This window comes from Malus domestica, chromosome 11, assembly GCF_042453785.1.
Source record: "Malus domestica chromosome 11, GDT2T_hap1".
Lineage (NCBI taxonomy): Eukaryota > Viridiplantae > Streptophyta > Magnoliopsida > Rosales > Rosaceae > Malus > Malus domestica.
Genome location: NC_091671.1, coordinates 5,475,222 through 5,492,676, shown reverse-complemented (window position 1 = coordinate 5,492,676; position 17,455 = coordinate 5,475,222). Strand labels below are relative to the sequence as shown.

General features: G+C 39.2%; 2 protein-coding genes and 1 long non-coding RNA gene across 3 annotated transcripts; 1 reads left to right on the top strand and 2 right to left on the bottom strand.

The window, feature by feature from the left end:
- Positions 1–1,276: 1,276 nt before the first annotated feature.
- LOC108174485 (uncharacterized) lies at positions 1,277–2,607 on the top strand. Its single transcript, XR_001791379.3, has 2 exons — positions 1,277–1,797; positions 1,891–2,607. It is a non-coding gene; the product is annotated as an uncharacterized lncRNA (long non-coding RNA).
- Positions 2,608–4,461: 1,854 nt separating this feature from the next.
- LOC103408253 (ubiquitin-activating enzyme E1 1-like) lies at positions 4,462–9,263 on the bottom strand. The gene is made up of 5 exons (XM_008347112.4): positions 8,423–9,263; positions 7,774–7,991; positions 6,835–7,629; positions 5,813–6,681; positions 4,462–5,686 (listed from the first exon to the last, which is right to left on the bottom strand). The coding sequence occupies exons 1-5, from the start codon at positions 8,955–8,957 to the stop codon at positions 4,657–4,659; spliced, it is 3,447 nt and encodes a 1,148-aa protein (XP_008345334.2). The 5' UTR covers positions 8,958–9,263; the 3' UTR covers positions 4,462–4,656.
- Positions 9,264–12,899: 3,636 nt separating this feature from the next.
- LOC103447335 (uncharacterized) lies at positions 12,900–16,664 on the bottom strand. The gene is made up of 3 exons (XM_008386530.4): positions 16,012–16,664; positions 14,757–15,837; positions 12,900–13,345 (listed from the first exon to the last, which is right to left on the bottom strand). The coding sequence occupies exons 1-3, from the start codon at positions 16,401–16,403 to the stop codon at positions 13,052–13,054; spliced, it is 1,767 nt and encodes a 588-aa protein (XP_008384752.2). The 5' UTR covers positions 16,404–16,664; the 3' UTR covers positions 12,900–13,051.
- Between the last annotated feature and the right edge of the window lie 791 nt (positions 16,665–17,455).

The window sequence follows — 17,455 nt, the reverse complement described above, 5'->3', positions numbered from 1 at the left end:
GAAAGAGATTAATTGCAAAATTCAAAACGCACAAAATTTTGTCTTATCGAACATAATGACCAACTTAGGTGGAAAAAGATGAGACGTTATGGGGTTTCGATAAAACCAAATCTATGCATTTTGGGTTCATAAGGGAAAAGATTAACTGCAAAATTCAAAACACACGAATTTGTTCTTATTGAAACATAAGGGCCAACTTAAGAGGTAAAAAAAGTAAAGGTCATTGTGTTTTGATAAGACTGAACGTATGCGTTTTGACTTCGTAAGGAAAAAGATTAATTGCAAAATTCAAAACGCACAAATTTTGTCTTATTGAACATGATGACAAACATAGGTAGAAAAAAAAACACAAGAAGTTATTGTGTTTCTATAAGACCGCATCTATGCGTTTTGGGTTCATAAGGGAAAACATTGATTGCAAATTCCAAAACACATGGATTCGATCTTATCGAAACATAATGACCAAATTAAGAGGTAAAAAAAAAAAGTAAAGGTCATTGTGTTTTGATAAGACTGAATGCATGTGTTTTGAGTTCGTAAGGAAAGAGATTAACTGCAACAAAACACACAAATTCTGTCTTATCAAACACAATGACCAACATAGGTTAAAAAAACAATAAGTTATTGTGTTTCTATAAGACCATCTATGCTTTTTGGGTTCATAAGGAAAAAGATTAATTGCAAATTTCAAAACACACGGATTTGTTCTTATCGAAACACAATGACCAACTTAAGAGGTAAAAAAAACATAGGCCATTGTGTTTCGATAAGACCTAATCTATGCGTTTTTTTCATAAAGAAAAAGATTAACTGCAAAATTCAAAACGCACAAATTCGTTTTTATTGAAGCATAATGATCAACTTAAGAGGTAAAAGCCATTATGTTTTGACGAGACTGAATCTATTTATTTTGAGTTCATAAGGAAAGAGATTAACTGCAAAATAATTCAAAATGCACAAATTTTGTCTTATTGAACATCATGACCAACTTAGGTAAAAAAAGAACAAGATGCTATTATGTTTTGATAAGACCGAATCTCACCTTTTTGTGTTCATAGAGAAAAAGATTAACTACAAAATACAAAATGTATAGATTCGGTCTTATCAAAACATAACGGTCTTTCCTCTTTTGGCCTCTGCCACTAGTCAAATTTGTATTACGTGCGGAAAATCTCTAAATTACTTTTGTACCATTCCTAAAAGGAATTAATCTCAACCTCTCTGTATAATCCAATTCGTTTACCTTATTTGCTTCACTCACTCTAATCGGTTATATAATTGGGTACTCATTGTCCTCTCCATTCACCCATATTTTCTTAGTTATCTCAATTTTCTTTCATCCCAGCTCAAGTTTTTCAATCCAATCTTATCCCATCACAACTTTGCTCATCACGATGAGAGCATCGATGTGACTCGACTTCGTGGGAGAAATCCAGTTCTGCTGCTAATTTGAATCTTAACCATGTAAATCGTGAGGGCAGAGTTGATGAGCTCATCCTTTTGTCATCAATGTCACTTGTCACCTCACTGCCCCTTAGTTCACACACAAGCTCTTAACCCTAGCAGCATGAGTCTTCCTCATTGTCATCACCATCACCGCGGCGCCTCTTGCCTAGTTCTGCTCCCAGAGGCTAGCGATTTCTGCGAGGCACTTGCACATAGGGTATGCATCCATACCATCATTTGACATTGATCCGGTCCAGTGATGCCTAACTTATCACTTGCAGAAGCAGCAAGCCTCCTCTTCTATTGGTGATCTTGGTCATGAGGTTTTGAGAACCAACATATCAAGATGTTGTAAGAACTGATTATCTTCTGAGAGCAACCACAAAAGTTGATTTTAGGGTCTTTTTTCCCGAAATTGATTTTATCATTTTTTGTTTGTTGTAGGTTCAAGTTTAACTGGATAAAAATGGCGTTGGCTCTCGGCTGGTAATTTGGAGTCACAAGACTTAAAGCGTTCAAAGTTTGTGGTTTATCTCATTACGTGGATCACGAAAAGAGAAGGGCCCTGCTGATGCTGCTGGTGATCTGTTTGGAATAACTGGATTAATGTCAAACACGGCATGGATGAGGACTCTACGTGATAAGATCCCCATCGGATTCAATAACCTATGGTTTAGACGTTAGACCAAGCTGGCAGTTTGGAGCGGAACTAGGCATGCAAGAGAGGTCACGGTGATGGTTATGGCAATGAGAGGAAGACTCATGCTGCTAGTGCTAGGTTAACAATGTGTTGTGTGTGTTTCCTAACAGGCAGTATGGTGAGAAGGTGCAATGATGACAAAGGGGTGAGTCCATCAACCCAGTGCCCGCATCATGACTTATCTGATCGATTAAGATTCAAAGAAGAGAAGAACTGGAATTTCTCACAGGAAGTGGAGTCCCATCAATGGTGTCATCGTGGTGATGGGTGTCAAAAAAAAAAAAAAAAATTTGTGATGGGATAAAACTAGATTAAGAAACTTAAGAAGTTGGTTGATGAGAGAAAATTGAGATAATTGAGGAAGTATGGGTGTATCGGGAGGAAAATGAGTACTCAATTATGTTTGGATATTGTGATTTTAATTATGATTTTAATTAAAAAGTAGTTATACTTATTGAATATTACTGTTTGTTCTTTTATTTATGAATTTTTTTTTATCGCAATGGTATCTTAAATTGACTGAATTAACTTCTCATTTTTGGTCCTTCACTTTTGAAAGCGATTAATCTTATCCTTGAGTTTCAATGCCACACATCAAACTTTGGATTGCAGTAACCGTGGAGATTTACGTACATTTTTAAGTGTTCTTTCGGAACTTTTGAGTTAGTACAAATGGGTTATTAATAATGTGGTATTTCTGGAAATTTTTGTACGGATAGGACGAACCCATCCTAAAACAAGCTCAGACATGCCCCATTCCCAGATTCAAAATTGTTGATACGTTGGGAAAAGAAAAGACAGAAGTTCGTGTTAATAAGAACCGGTTGGATAGATGGAAGGCTAGTGGAGTTATAGCACTGTCTGACTACAACTTGAAGGTATACGAAACTGGCCTTTGTTTATTGTGGACCCTTATCTTACAGTCTGCATTTTTCTGATTACATTTCACATCAAGAGAAGCATTCTTGTTCCAATGTGTTAACGTGTATGGCCTGATCAACCGGTATTGAGTATGTCAATAGAAGCGGTATGGCTTGTAGAGTTATATTTTTTTCCCTTTAGAAATGACGTGGGAATCAGAATCGTTGATACTGTGAATCCAATTTGTTGCCAACTAATATTTTAGAGGACCTAAGTTTTTTCAATGTTGACAACTTCTTGTTGGTCGAATTTGAAAAGGCTATACCGGATGAAGTGTGGGTTTCTGGAACTTCTGCAAGAGTTACTGAACAAAGCAATAATTCTATTCGAGATGTACCTGCAAAGATTGGTTGTCTAAACTCCTTGCAGGTATAGAACCCTCTGTTTCTTTCTCGTATTTTCGCTCTATCTGTTTCTTTCTCGTATTTTCGCTCTATCGCCATCAAATTCGTATTGAGAACTAGAGGATCCAGATTTGGTTCCTCTTGTTTTTCCTTGTATGTCTTCGAAGATATGTTGATGAAGTCACGATTTCTAAAAGATGTGTGTTATGTTGATAACATATCTTGGTTAAACATGCGCGTATCTATGTTGCAGGATAAGCATCATCCCTACATGTATAGCGGGCTGCAATGCTCTTATTGAGGTACTACTTTCGGTGTTTTCCATTTTTTTCATTTCTTTTGGGTGTCTCTGGTGGGCGGAGGGGTGACTAGAGTGTTGGTTCGTTCCCACACTATGTAGTTTAGTTATACATCTGACTTACTTTCCGCATGGTGCAGGTTGATGTTTCGTCAAATCTTCTGTCCGAGTTGCCAGAGACAGTGGGAAGTTTGCGCAATCTGAAGGTCCCTACTTAATCTACTGTTTTGAACTTATTATCCGTCTCTCTTCCTTTTTAACCCATCCAAATTTGAGCGGTTCGGTTAATTAGTTAATGTTCCCTATTACACTGATTACGTTTTTGCCGTAGTAGAATTTATTTAGTTATTTGTACAGCGCAATCTTCCCAATTAGTGGGAAAAGACTTTGTTGTTGTATTCATATGGCAGCAATCTCATTTGTCTTGTGCATGCTGATATTCACCCGAAGTTTCTACTTTAGTGCAGTCTTTGTATCTCAGCAACAACGGGTTGAGAGCCCTTTGCGTTATTCAAAACGTGCCTACAGCTCACAACGCTTGATCTGCACAATACAGAAATAACCGTGGATGTCCTTCGTCAGGTACGTACTAGCAGCAAATGTCATTCTGTATAGTAGTCTAATTTTTCACTTTTAACGGTGTGATACCGACAACAGTATGTTCGCAGTTTGAAGGCTGGGAAGGCTTTGCTGAACGCCGCCGGTTGAAGCATCAGAAGCAACTGGATTTCCAAGTTGTAAACTCCGGTGCGTTTGATGAAGGTGCCGATAACAACATTAGTATCTTGTTATCAAAAGTCGAGCAAGAGAATTTACATGCCTTTTTTCTGTCTATAAGCTTGAGGGTGTTCAATGTGCAAATATAAACAAGGGCCCAATCCTAAAAATGTACTGTTCGCATCCGAGAATCACAGACCGACAATCACCTGCGGATTTGAGAACAGAACCTAACGGAAGTAGATGGATACCAGAGGGATGTCAACTTCGTCCCCTTCATCGTCCTCACAAGCCACAACAACATCAAAGTGGGAGCGGTTTGGAGACAGTTCCAGACCCCCCACTTCCCTAGCCAGATCCACCATCTTCTTGTCCATTCGGTCTTGGTGTCGTGCAAACATGGTATTATAAAGCAGGGAACTGGCATATGAGATGCTATAAGCATCCAGTCCTCTGTCCTTGAGCCACTGAATAAATTCCCTCAGAGTGGGATTGCCCCTCACGATCCACCTATCCCAAATGGTCCAGCTCATGTCACGGTGCTTGATGACCTTCGCTGGAACTGGCTCAGCCATGGCGAACAAAGGTAGAGCTAGATTTGCAAACGTGTTTCTATAGTCTTCTAGTTTGTGGCCTCCGTCCAAAACTTTGTAAAGCTCCAGGCACACCAGTCCTGTGGCCATTGCGGTGGTGGTAGCAATCGCGGGGATAATCTTGCCGGCAATAAACTTGGCTTTCAGCTTGTCAACCTCAGGAATACCGTAATTTCTGGCCCTCATATTGGCAAGCCCAGCTATCAGATCCATATGGTAATTTGTATCATCGTCCTTCTCGAACTGAATTGGTTTCATCCTGAACCCTGGTGGGAGTTTCTCTCGACAATGCTCTAACTTGATGATCAAGTCATCAATGACCTGTGCATCATCTGTAGATTGAGAAGTTAAATTGGTAGCATTATCATCGGTCACTATGTTTGCATCTCTCCTTGGCTGAAATTCTGGGACCATCACTTTCTCAACAGCTTCAGCAAACTTCTTAGAGTTTCTAACCCAGTCGGGGATTGGGATCCCAAATGTTTCTGCCTTTAGTATGGATGCTGCCATAACAAAATTAAGGTGACCGGGATCAGCAGTTGAGAACTGCAGTGGATGGGGGAACCGCTTAGGGGCAGACCAGAATGGAGTCCCACTACTGGTTGTAGCATCTTCAGGAAAAGTATAGATCAGCTGTTTGATGCGGTTGGAAAAATAATCTTCAAACCTGTGTAAACAAAAATCAGGCGGGAATTAATGAACAACACCATCATTATAATTCAGGATTACAAAAGAAGGGAGGAGCAAACGGAAAAGCGTATAATTTATTTATGTCAATTAGCTAATGACTTACTTCAGGCGTGCCCATGCAATGCAATCTTGAAATGTTTCGCATCTTTCTCTGTCAAGGCACTCAAGAATGCGCTCCAACGTATCCCTGGCCTGTGCGTCACCAGCATTCCTCTTCGAAGCAGCATACTCACTTGGCTTGGCTAAATACGCATTCACTTCAGCTGGAGTTTTGCCAAGCAAGCCCTCAAACTCAGATCGAGCCCATGTCAAGCAGTGATCAATGTTGTGTGGAAATGAGTGCAAAGTGCACATGGGTGCTTGCTTCTCCGGTGGGTCTCTTGAGGCACCATAGTTTTCTGTTAGGGGAGGAATAACCATCTGAGTGTTGCATTTTGTGCCCAGTGTACCTGACTCGAGAAGTGGCTTCTGGAAATATAAGCACCTCTGATCAACATAGAGCCTTGCATTGACATTATCGAGTGCATTGATAACAACACTTAAATTCTCCCAGAAGGCATCATCAAACACATCCTCAGTTTCAGAGCTAACTCTATTCTGCAAGGCTTCGACATTGAGATAAGGATTTATAGATGCAGCAGCGGAGGCAGCAGCCGTGGATTTGGGCTGCCCAATGTTCCAATCACGGAAGAGGAACTGCCTACTAAGGTTACTCTTCTCAATTACATCATCATCAGTGACTGTTAGCTTCCCTTGCTTGCCACATGAAACTCCCATCAGGGCCAAATTTTTTAAGAACTCACATCCTAGTGCCCCAGATCCAACTAGAAATATTTTGGCATCTTCCAATTTCTTCTGTAGCTTGGACCCAAAAACTGAAATTTGTGCATCATAACGGCTATTTAATGGTTTCAAATCACTGGATTCCAGTGGCTCTGTAGGAAGTGATTCTACTGAGTCGAAGTAGAAGAACTGGTAGGAACAAGTTAAACATCAAGTTACCACCAGCAGTGAAAATAACTTATGTGGCGAAAAACTTTTTGGCTCTCAAATAATAGTCAACTCCAAGATGAAAGTAAGAATGAACTCTTAAAACAATGGAGAGAGAGAAGAATGTGTAATGACCTGAAAGAGTGGATGGAACTTTCCAGAGCAAGCTTTTACAACCTCTTGACCCACAATACCACCAAACATGGCAGCCATGGGATTCAGTACCGCCTTTGCACCAAAGGCAAAGTGCCGCAAAAGTTTTGGATTAATATCTTCCATCTTACCATCTCCCAATTTTTCATTAATGTTACTAGCAATAGATATAAGCTTCTGCGCATCCTCTTCTGAACCAGCAACAGGGAATCGCCCAAGCTCAGACACAACTTTGTCCAGTGCTTGAAATGTCAAGTGTAGGAGTGGTGGCCGATCAAACTTGGAGAAATCACTGGGAAGAAATTCACCAGGATCATTGAGTGCTTCTCTCAATGGCTTAAATTTCAAGACTTTTGGCTGCTTCACCTGTGTGACAATACCACCTTTCTCATAGGTACCAAACCTCGTGGTATCCTCCTCAAGAGTGAATGAGTAAGCCCTAGCCTTTTTTATCCTTCTTGGTTTTCCATCATTTAGTTCTGTCATTCCATGAACCTCTGAGAACACAACAAGATCCCCATCCTGAAATTCAAGTCTCTCGTCGTCAACACATGACACTATAGCAGGGTTGTCATTGCTGATGGATGCAATTATACCCGTGTGTGGTTCCTCCCCATCAACATCAAAAACAGTAAACTCAGGTCCAAAGTCACAAAAGACAGAACCAAAAAGGCCTCTAGCTTCAGTTTTAATGAAGGCGATTGGGGGCTGATGATTATGCGTATAATCATCGAATTCAATGGCTTTTTCGAGATTGATGTCAGTGAATACAACAACCTACAAAAGAGTTTACAAACACATGATTTTTACATCCTCAAGCAAAGTACATGATCACTACAATATGAACTGCAAACTAAATACCTTGAATAACTTTGATAATTGGCATACTAATCAAACAGTTATAATTAAATGAAAATGCACCTGGAAATTAGAAAGCTGTTCTTTAGTCAATTCAGTTGTCAAGGTATTAACAACCACAGCATTGTTGAGTTCCTGCAACTTTTGAACCGAAGCAAGTGCTCTGTTCTTACCCACATCGTCCTCTGAAAAAACAAAGTTACTAGACAAATCCCATAGCTCCACATTCCCTTCATCATGCAAAGTCACAGACTTGACCCCAGCCAGAATGAGGTTCTTTGCTGCAGAAAGCAAAAGCCCGCATCATAACAACACCAGCAAAAGCCCACATTAAAACAACAACAGCAAAAGCAAAGACGCACAAAAACTTGAAACAGACAATCTAAACAGAATACATATTGCATTTACAAAAGATAAGCGCCTCCAGAATACGAGAACAACTTCCATGCAACAGAAATGCCACTATGGCAATTCTCAAGCCAATCACTACCGTGTGAGAAAGCTGAAAAAGGCATTGGCTTCGGAACCGCCACAGTGGCATCCGTCCCGGTGTATGTAAGTTTCTCTTCAAGAATACAACAGGATTCTAAATATGGCAAATTAAACCTACAACAAGATAATAGATAAACATCTCCAGAATTCAACATTTGTATCTCACTAATTACAAAAACCAATTGAAAACGATAAATGTGAGGGTTTCCGAAAATCGTACCAATTTCAGCACCTAGACCTTGAATCCCTGAGATGAGAACATTCGACGCGAAGAGCCGCCGCATCGTCTCGCGGCCATAGACCGCGAGCTGCCGGCTGTGAAGGTCCTCGTCGATATCGGACTGGTTCGAATCGCCCACTGCCATGATCGGCACGTCTTTCTCAACCACGCTACCGTTGTTGCTGCTTGCGAGGCTGCTGTTGTTGCTGACAGTAGATTCGGCAACGAAGTGGCCGATCCGATGCTTATTGATCGACGATGACGGGGCGGAGCTGCCGGCGTCTCCTCCTACTTCTACTTCTACTTCTACAACGACTCCATCCCCAGGTCTCTTTTTAGGAAGCATACAGTGCAGCAATCTGCTGAAAACGCCAGAAAACGCCACGATCACCGAAACCAGCAAGCTCCAAACGAGAAAACGAGTGGTGAAAATTGAATTGGCGGCGTCGTCGTCGGCGCCGGAGTATTTTCGGAGCGCCAGACCAAGAAGGATTGGGGCCGCCGAAGCCACTATGAGAAAGCGTAATTTGGGCATGATTCGATCCCAAAGCAAAGCAACAAAGGCAAGAGAGATGAATTAAAAAATGGGAGAGATATTAAACGTACCGATTAGGACTGTAAAAGGAAAAAGATTGGAATTTGGAATCAGCGAGAGAGAGAGATAGAGAGAGTTGTGGAAGCTGGTTTTGAGTTGGGGGTTTATGCTTCGCTTGAGATTTTGGGTTTCAAAGTACTGGTTTTTTCTGGAACGGTGAATATGTCAATTTCACGGTTTTTGGTGAAATGAAGGGTACCATAAAAGCCGACGAAAAATCAAAGGTTAGCGTTTGTCCGTAGAAATAAAATTTTCTGCGTAAAATCGTACCACTTAATAATAGTAGGTGTATTTCTGCTCATAATTTTCAAGTGGCGGTAATGTTCATCAGTTTATTCATTATTATTATTCAAAATTATCAATATTATTGAACGAGATTAAAGTTTGAAATTTGTGCATATCTATTATATAGAATAGATCTTAAAATTTATAAATAAAATGATGAGTAAAAATATTCCTAATAATAAGCACCGTTGTAGGCTATATATCTACTAGAGTGAAACAATGGATGGTAAAACAAGGGATTTAAAAATACATAAAACAAGATGGATGGCAAAACAAGGGATTTGAAAGAAATAAAACAACGCATTGGGAAGAAAAATAAATGGGGTGTATTCAATTGGGATTTTGAGGGATTTTAATTCTTTTAATGAATTTAGGGGTATTCAATTAAGATTTTAAGTAATTCTCTGAAATTCAATGTGTATTCAATCAGAATTTTAAGATAACTTATTAAAATCCTTAAAAATTCAGGTGTATTCAATTAGAATTTTAAAGAAGTTTATAACATCTCATGTGTATTCAATTAGAATTATAATTTAAAGAATTTGGAAAAATTAAGAAATTAGAGGGAATTGGAGAGATTTTGTAATGTATTTTAAGCATTCACAAATCTCACCTCTCCTCATAAGATTTTAAGGGAATTGAATCAAAGTTTTACATAGAATCTCTACAAAATCCATGAAAATCTTTCAAATTCCCAATTGAATACACCCACAATGAGTTGAAGAAACTAAAACAATGGATAATTGGACTTTGACACATTGAATGCAAGAAGACGCAAAATTGTCACATAAGTCATCAAGTTCAAATTTGATGGTTGCATTTGATATCTAACTTGGAGTTTGGGAGATGTAATTGTAGACATCGAAATTTCGGTAAATAAATGTTGACCGATAAATCAAAGTGTCAACGCTCATGTATTACATAAATTTTACACGTAGCGTGTGACTCAACGATAATTGAAATGAGTTGGAAAAGTCATCAAATAGGACACGTGTCAACACCTGGCAGAAACGACTTATTTCATCTGAGATATTATATTCAAAATTAGGCCTTGGAAAATTCTATAAATACAAGCCCATTTCATTCATTTGGGGGAACCAATTCATATTACACCTTGAAGCTCTGAAGCTCTGAAACTCCGAAGCTCTCAAGCATCCAAGTTCCCGAAGAATCAAGAAAGCTCTCTTCGTTCTTCGTTCTTCGTTCATCCTAAGACCAAGCCCCAACGGCCCTTTGGATCAACAATCATCCACCAATTCAAGATCAAGTCCCGACGGCCCTTGAAGAAAGTGTTCTTCGTTCTTTGTTCATCGCTCTTTCAAGATCAAGCCCCGACGGCCCTTGAAGAAAGCACCATCGTTCATCATCCGTTCATCCAAGATCAAGCCCCAACGGCCCTTTAGATCAACAACGTCGACAAATCCACACACATCCAACCGTTCTTCAAGATTAAGCCCAAAAGCCCTTGAAGATCTGTTCATCACTGTTTCTTCAAGATCAAGCCCAAAAGCCCTTGAAGATCCGTTCATCACCGTTACTCAAGATCAAGCCCCAACGGCTCCTTGAAGATTCACTCAAATCCACCTTCAAAGATCAAGCCCACGGCCCTTTGAAGAAACTTCCAACAGTTCATCCAAGATCAAGCCCCGACGGCCCTTGGATCAATCGCACATCCACTAATCAACACCTTACGGAGATCGAATCAGAGGATCAAAATAGAGAGAGATTGTAACCCAAAATCATCAAAATACAAATATTTGTTTGTGCACGTCGTTCTTGTCTCTTTCGTTTCAGGAATTTTCCGTGTTCACAGTAATATTGGTTTAAATTGTCACATAAGTAATCTTTATCATTTGTTGATACGTATTAAGCTTATAACAATAAAGTTATAGTTAAGTTTGATAACACGTGTCAACTAAAGATAATGATCACAGAGCATATAAAATGGGTGGAGAATATCCAAACTTGTATTTGAGGCATTTGTTGTATGATTTTGATTGATGGATGGTTAATTGTCAATTGCTTTGATTTGATTTTGTGTTTTTATTGTCGAAATTATGATTTTTTGTTAATGGGACCCCAAAATAACATGATTACATTATACGTACAGTCCAATCTCGATTCAAACAGTAGAAATTCTAGAGATCATCACATTCTAACTATTTATCATACATTGTGCGATAAAAAATAGTTTGAATTTTTTATTTAAAATCAAACATAAATAGTACTAAACAAAAATTCACCGCACGATATACAAATGAACGATCATGATGTGAGAATTCTTAAGATCCCACAAAGAGGATCAGGAGGGAATCCTCATCCCTCCGTTTTGGTCCCTCCCATAAACATACCAAAGGAAAACAAACAAAAACAAATTCCATCACTCTCACAGCTTGTAGACCCACCAGACAATTCCGTTCCCCTTATATTTTCTGAGTCAAAACCACAATTTTCCTTCCAGTTTTGTCTATAAGTCGCAAGAGAGTCTCACACGCAAGAAAAAAAACTTTTGCTTGACTGGCCATAGACCATATACATCTTAGCAGCAATTCGGTGTCGTCGCACAAACATATGATCCGATAAGTAGATTTTAGAATTTATCCACATAGAGGTAAAAAGTACCCGAGCCCATGGAATGAACAAATTTTACCATTCCTTTGAAACCCATGTGCTACTTTTAGACAAAAACATAGGCGAAAATTGCAATTTTAATTGAGATTGGTAACACTTCACCACATGGGTACTTGACTTACCAAGTGGGTCACCTTGAGACATACCTATAATCCACCTACATGATTTGACCAATTTCCAGCCTAATCTCTTATGTTACCTCATAAACATACAATAATCTTTAATTAAATAATCTGAATTGCCTAATCAAATCATGATGACACAGGGAATGCAAACGATTTGAATATTCTCATTTCCCACCGCCAAAATCATTACCACATTGAATCATAGTGCGGTTGGTAAAGTAAAATCCTAAAGTAACCGAATAAAATATCTACTTTTTTTTTTTTTTTAAATTTTAACGAAAAGTCCACGGTACTATTCACTTTAACGAAAAACCACATTTTTACACTAAAAAATCAAACCTGGTATTATTCACTTTACCCTTTATTTTGTCCTTATTATTAAAACTCAAAGTTTTCAAACCGTTTTCATTAGTTTTTTTTTTTTTTCGAGATAATTGAAGCAATGGTCAATTAACTCAATTGAAACTTTGGTCCATTAATTAAAAGTTCCCGAATATTGATCATTGAACTTATAATAATGTGAAGCAATAATTCTTTCTTTTGACTAACTCCGTTACCTTCGTTAGAACTTTCATCCATTTTTTGCCTCTTAAAACCCTTTATTTTGGAAGGAAGTTCTAACAAAGTTAGCAAAAATGACTACTGTCCCACATTATAACAAGTTAAATGATCAATACTCACGGATCTTTGGTTAAGGGACCAAAGCTCGAATTGAGCCAAAGTTGAGGAATCATAACAAAGCTCGAATTGAGCCAAAATTGAGGAATCATAACTCCAATTTTCTCTTTTCTTTCTCCTTTTACCCTTTTGTAGAGAGAGAGAGATAGAGAGAGAGAGAGAGTTGAAAGAAGATTTTTTTTCATTTCAGCTGCATAAGCTTTTCTTTGCATCTACATTAAGCATGGATTACTCCGTAATTAAGGGTGGTTTTACATTAGCGGTATTAAATATAAATATACTAGAAATATATCACTCAGACTAGCTTAAGGATGTTCACCTATTACCGTTGTTGTTTGACCGCAGCAAAGTTGATAGAATTTCCGAGAATTGAGGGCGCTTTGACGGTGAATTGTTCCAGCACTTGGTCATCAAGGACTTCAGCATTTGTGGGCAGTCCTTTGGAATCTCGGGTCTAAGGCCGCAGGCAGCTATCCCCACTGCTGCTTGGACCGGTGAACACGCGGCATATGCTGCCTCACCAGTAACCATCTCCCAAATTACCATCCCGAAACTATACACATTACTCATCCATGTCTCGCTAACACACTCTGGATCACCGGCAATGATCTGTGGGCAACCAGAAAGGCGAACAAAGCAATGAATACCATATCTGTTACTTCAAGTATTCAGATCATAAATACAAGATATACCAAAGCGGAGAGATGTGGAAAAACGTATAAAACTCCCAAATATAAGGAAAACTAACGAAAAGTTAAAAAAAAACTTTAGTTTTAATGAAAAATGACAAATAAATGTGTAGTAAATAGTACAAGGGAAAGGTAAAAATGTGGTTTTTCGTTAAAAGTAAACAGTACTGGGAGTGTATCGTTAAAACTCCCAATATATGTCACCCAGCTAGTACGCTGGATGGCTTCGATAAATGAGAGATGAGGTGTAATTCATTAGAAGGAAGAACAACTTCAAGTTTTTGTTTACTTCTGTACTTCCAAAAATGTGAACAAGCTCATTGTTATTCAGATTGACGGAAGGTATACAAAAGTGAAAGTGACAAAAGGTGGTCCCAAAAGAGCAAACTTGAGTAAAGAAAGAAAATTATTCTGTTGTAAGTGATTTGTATCCGCATTTCCCGGGACCCAAATCAAAGCAAATCCAAATAAACGACATTAAAATAGTTCTTTTCATCATCAAGTAATTTATACCTAGAGTTTGTGTCAGCATCCAATTATTATCACAAGCTAATAAAAGGTGGATGAAACATGCGGCATCAAACAATGTTCCGGAAAGGATATAATTCTTGACCAGTGATCATTGCTAAAAACTTAAAATTTTCATTTTGGGGGATCCGCACAATAATACCTGTATTTCGGAAAGTAGCACTACTATAAGGTTGCGGCTAAGCTGATATGTTTAGTGGCATGCATAAACGTAGTTGGGTAAAGTTTCACGGAATATAGATGAGTGCTTATATAAAGATAAATAGTACACTGAGATGTAAAAAGTACCACCAATTATGAAGACATGTTAGGCATGCTCAAACAAATATGTCGGGGTAAGTGACATAAAGTGTATTTAGTGAAAATAGATTGATCCTGAATAGGTGAATTAATACATTGAATCTGTGAATCCATAGGAAACAAATCAAATCTTGTATGCTGGGAAGGTCTATGCAGGTAAAGTTTTTGTAGCAAAATAATGACTAGAAGACTGTAATATGATCATACCAGTAAGTTTTTGGAACAACAGCCACATTGGGTTTGCAACGTCTATGGAAATGGAACGTTAGTTTTTCCACAGCCTTTGGTTATGCAGATTGACAAGATAAAAGGTTTATATACATGAAAGAACTCAGTTTAACTGGTTCAAAGCAGAAAATTCATGGGATGACACTAAAGTAATGTAATGCAAGATGTGGTCTAAGTGGCTAGCTAAACTTGGGAAAAAAAGAATACCAGGTTGACTGATTAGTACTGAGCTATATTAATTCACGGAATAATAACTGATGCAACAATGAACTAACCTCGGGAGCTAACCACCGGTATCCATCTGTCTCGTACTCCATTGCATCACCAACACTTTTACAAGCAGCAATTATACCCATGTCCCCTAAGCAAGCATTCCCATGTCGATCTAATAATAGACGCTGTGTGTTGAGGTCTCTATATGCAACGCTGTGGTCATTCATGAACTTGACCCCCTCTGCTACATCAACGGCAATCCTTAATATGTCCTTAATCTGAAGCTTCTTGTTCTTAAGCATCAAGTCATATACTGATCCACCTTCCATCAGCTTCGTAACAACGCACAACCCATGATTGTCGTCAATGCAAACACCATAAAATTGCAGAATGTTCTTGTTCCCACACGTCATGAGCTCCAAAAGATCTCTTCGGAGTTCAAAGTCATAGGAATTTCCCTTGTCACACCCTTTAAGCTTCTCAATTCCAACCTTTTTCCCCTTGTACACTCCCTTATATGAATTGGGTCCAATCTGATCAACAAAGTCGAGATTATCAGAGTTCAACAGCCACTTCCCAATTTCATCCCCACCAGATTGGATCGTCTGCCATTCATCTACGGATACAACAAATGACGAAGTGGGTAGAGGATCCGGAAGCTCAATCTTTTGGCTAGAAATCTCAATCCCATTCCTATAATTTTGTTCACCAATGTCGTCCTCAATATCTCCCACCTCCCTCCCCTTCGTATTCTCTTCTTGACACCCACATAGTCCAAACGGGAGCTTCACTGTGCTCGATTTGGGCTTCCTTATAGCCGACTTCAAAGCATTTTCAACCCGGTTTCTGAACAATTTATCTTGCCCAACTTCAACCATAAGAAGAACAACGCCAATAGTACACCCTTTCTTCTCAAAGATCTGTACCTTCTTGTAGCAAATCGACTCGTTATCGAGTGCACCGGACATCAATGGCCATGAAATCGAACAGTTACAGGCAAAGGTGAGCTTGAACACAGACCCCTGAGCGTCCTCCTCAGACACCTCTTGAATCAACATTGCAGGATGCCCTTCCAATGATGCCTGCTCTATCAATTTTATATGAAGAAACACTTCTTTCATCTCGAATCCCGCTTGAGCATAACTATTCATCACATACACAAAAACCCAAATCACTAAACAAGCAAAATCAATCACAACACAATCCAAATCCTCTGTTTGGCTGCTCAACAAATTGCACAAGGTCGCAATCCATCAATCCAAACAACTATAAAATAAACTCAGTAACCAAACAGAGCTAAAGATTCAGCCTTCAAACCTGAGGGGAAGAGAATCGTAATGCTTGCGAATGTTGGAGACGAGCTTCTCCGGCAGCTGACTGCCAGGGTAGAGCTGCGTGAGATTACGCACCACACTCCCCCACACCAACTTCCTCGAGCTCTCGATCTTGCCAAACGACGCCGTAGCCGAGTCACTCGCCGAGTCGAGATTCAGCGAGTTCTTGAACGACGCGATGGCCTCTGACACGTTCCGGCTCAGCCTCTGCAGCTTCTTCTGCACCGCGGACGACTCCTTAACTCCGGCGCCGTTCGAACTCTCCGGCGCCGCCGTCGCGCCTTCCGATCTGTCATGCGTCCTCATCAGCACCTGCTCCACCATGTCCTCGTCCGTGCTCGCTCGGCCCGACCAGCACTCCAGAGCCGCAGCCATGGGTAGCTAAGTAAGCTAGAAAAGCTCAATGCGGGTCGGCTCGGGTGACTCAGTGAGTCAGTGACTCGCCCGTCGTCTCTGTATTTAGTTCAGCGACACAGAGAGTACAGAGAGAGTGGCCTCGTCAGTCGTCACTTTCATATTTCTGAAATTTTTCATTTTTCTGACAAATAAAAGGAAGAGAGAGAGCGGGGGTGGTGGGCTTGTTTTATTGTATGGGAGCGTGAATAAATTAATTAGTTAATGATTGTGTTAATAAATCACAACTGCCTGTGTGTTAGGACTGATGATGATGATGATGCTTTCCGATTTGAACCAACGGTGGGGATCGCTGTGTGTATATGGGTGTGGGGCCCTTGTTGGCCCACTATGAGTGCTTATGTTTTCAGAAAACAGGGAAACCACGTTGTAAGACCTACTTGGAAGTTGTAATTGTGGAAAATTTTTCGAGTGCAACCGGAAAACAGAAAGTTATTTCACATATTATTATATAATTAGAAATAATTTTTTTTTTCAAGTGCCTCTTTAATTATACGATGATATGTGATGTATTATATTTCGGATATGTTGAAAAATCTCTTATATTTGTGAGTTATACATTTATTAGAGAAAGGTGGTACAATGAGAACTCGTAAAATATCGTCTCACTCTCATTTATCCAATTGAAATTTTTTGGATGTCAAGTTTTTATTTTTTTTTAAGAAGCATATAGTTGACATTTTTTGAGTAAATTGTAGCTATGGTCCCTTAACTTTAATTCAATAAGAGCAATGACCTCTCAACTAAAAATTCATTACTATTGGTCCCTTAACTTATCAAAACGTGTAGCTATGGTCCCTCAATTAAAAATTCATTACCATTGGTACCTCAACTTTAATTCAACTGAAGAAATTGTCCATTAACTTTAACCAAATTGTAGCCATGGTCATTCCAACATAGCTCGTTTTGACAAATTCTTTGACGTAGTTGACGAAAATGACTTAATTACACACGTTGATGAGTTGAGAGACTTTAATTATATAAATGGTTATTCCAACATAACTTATTTTGAC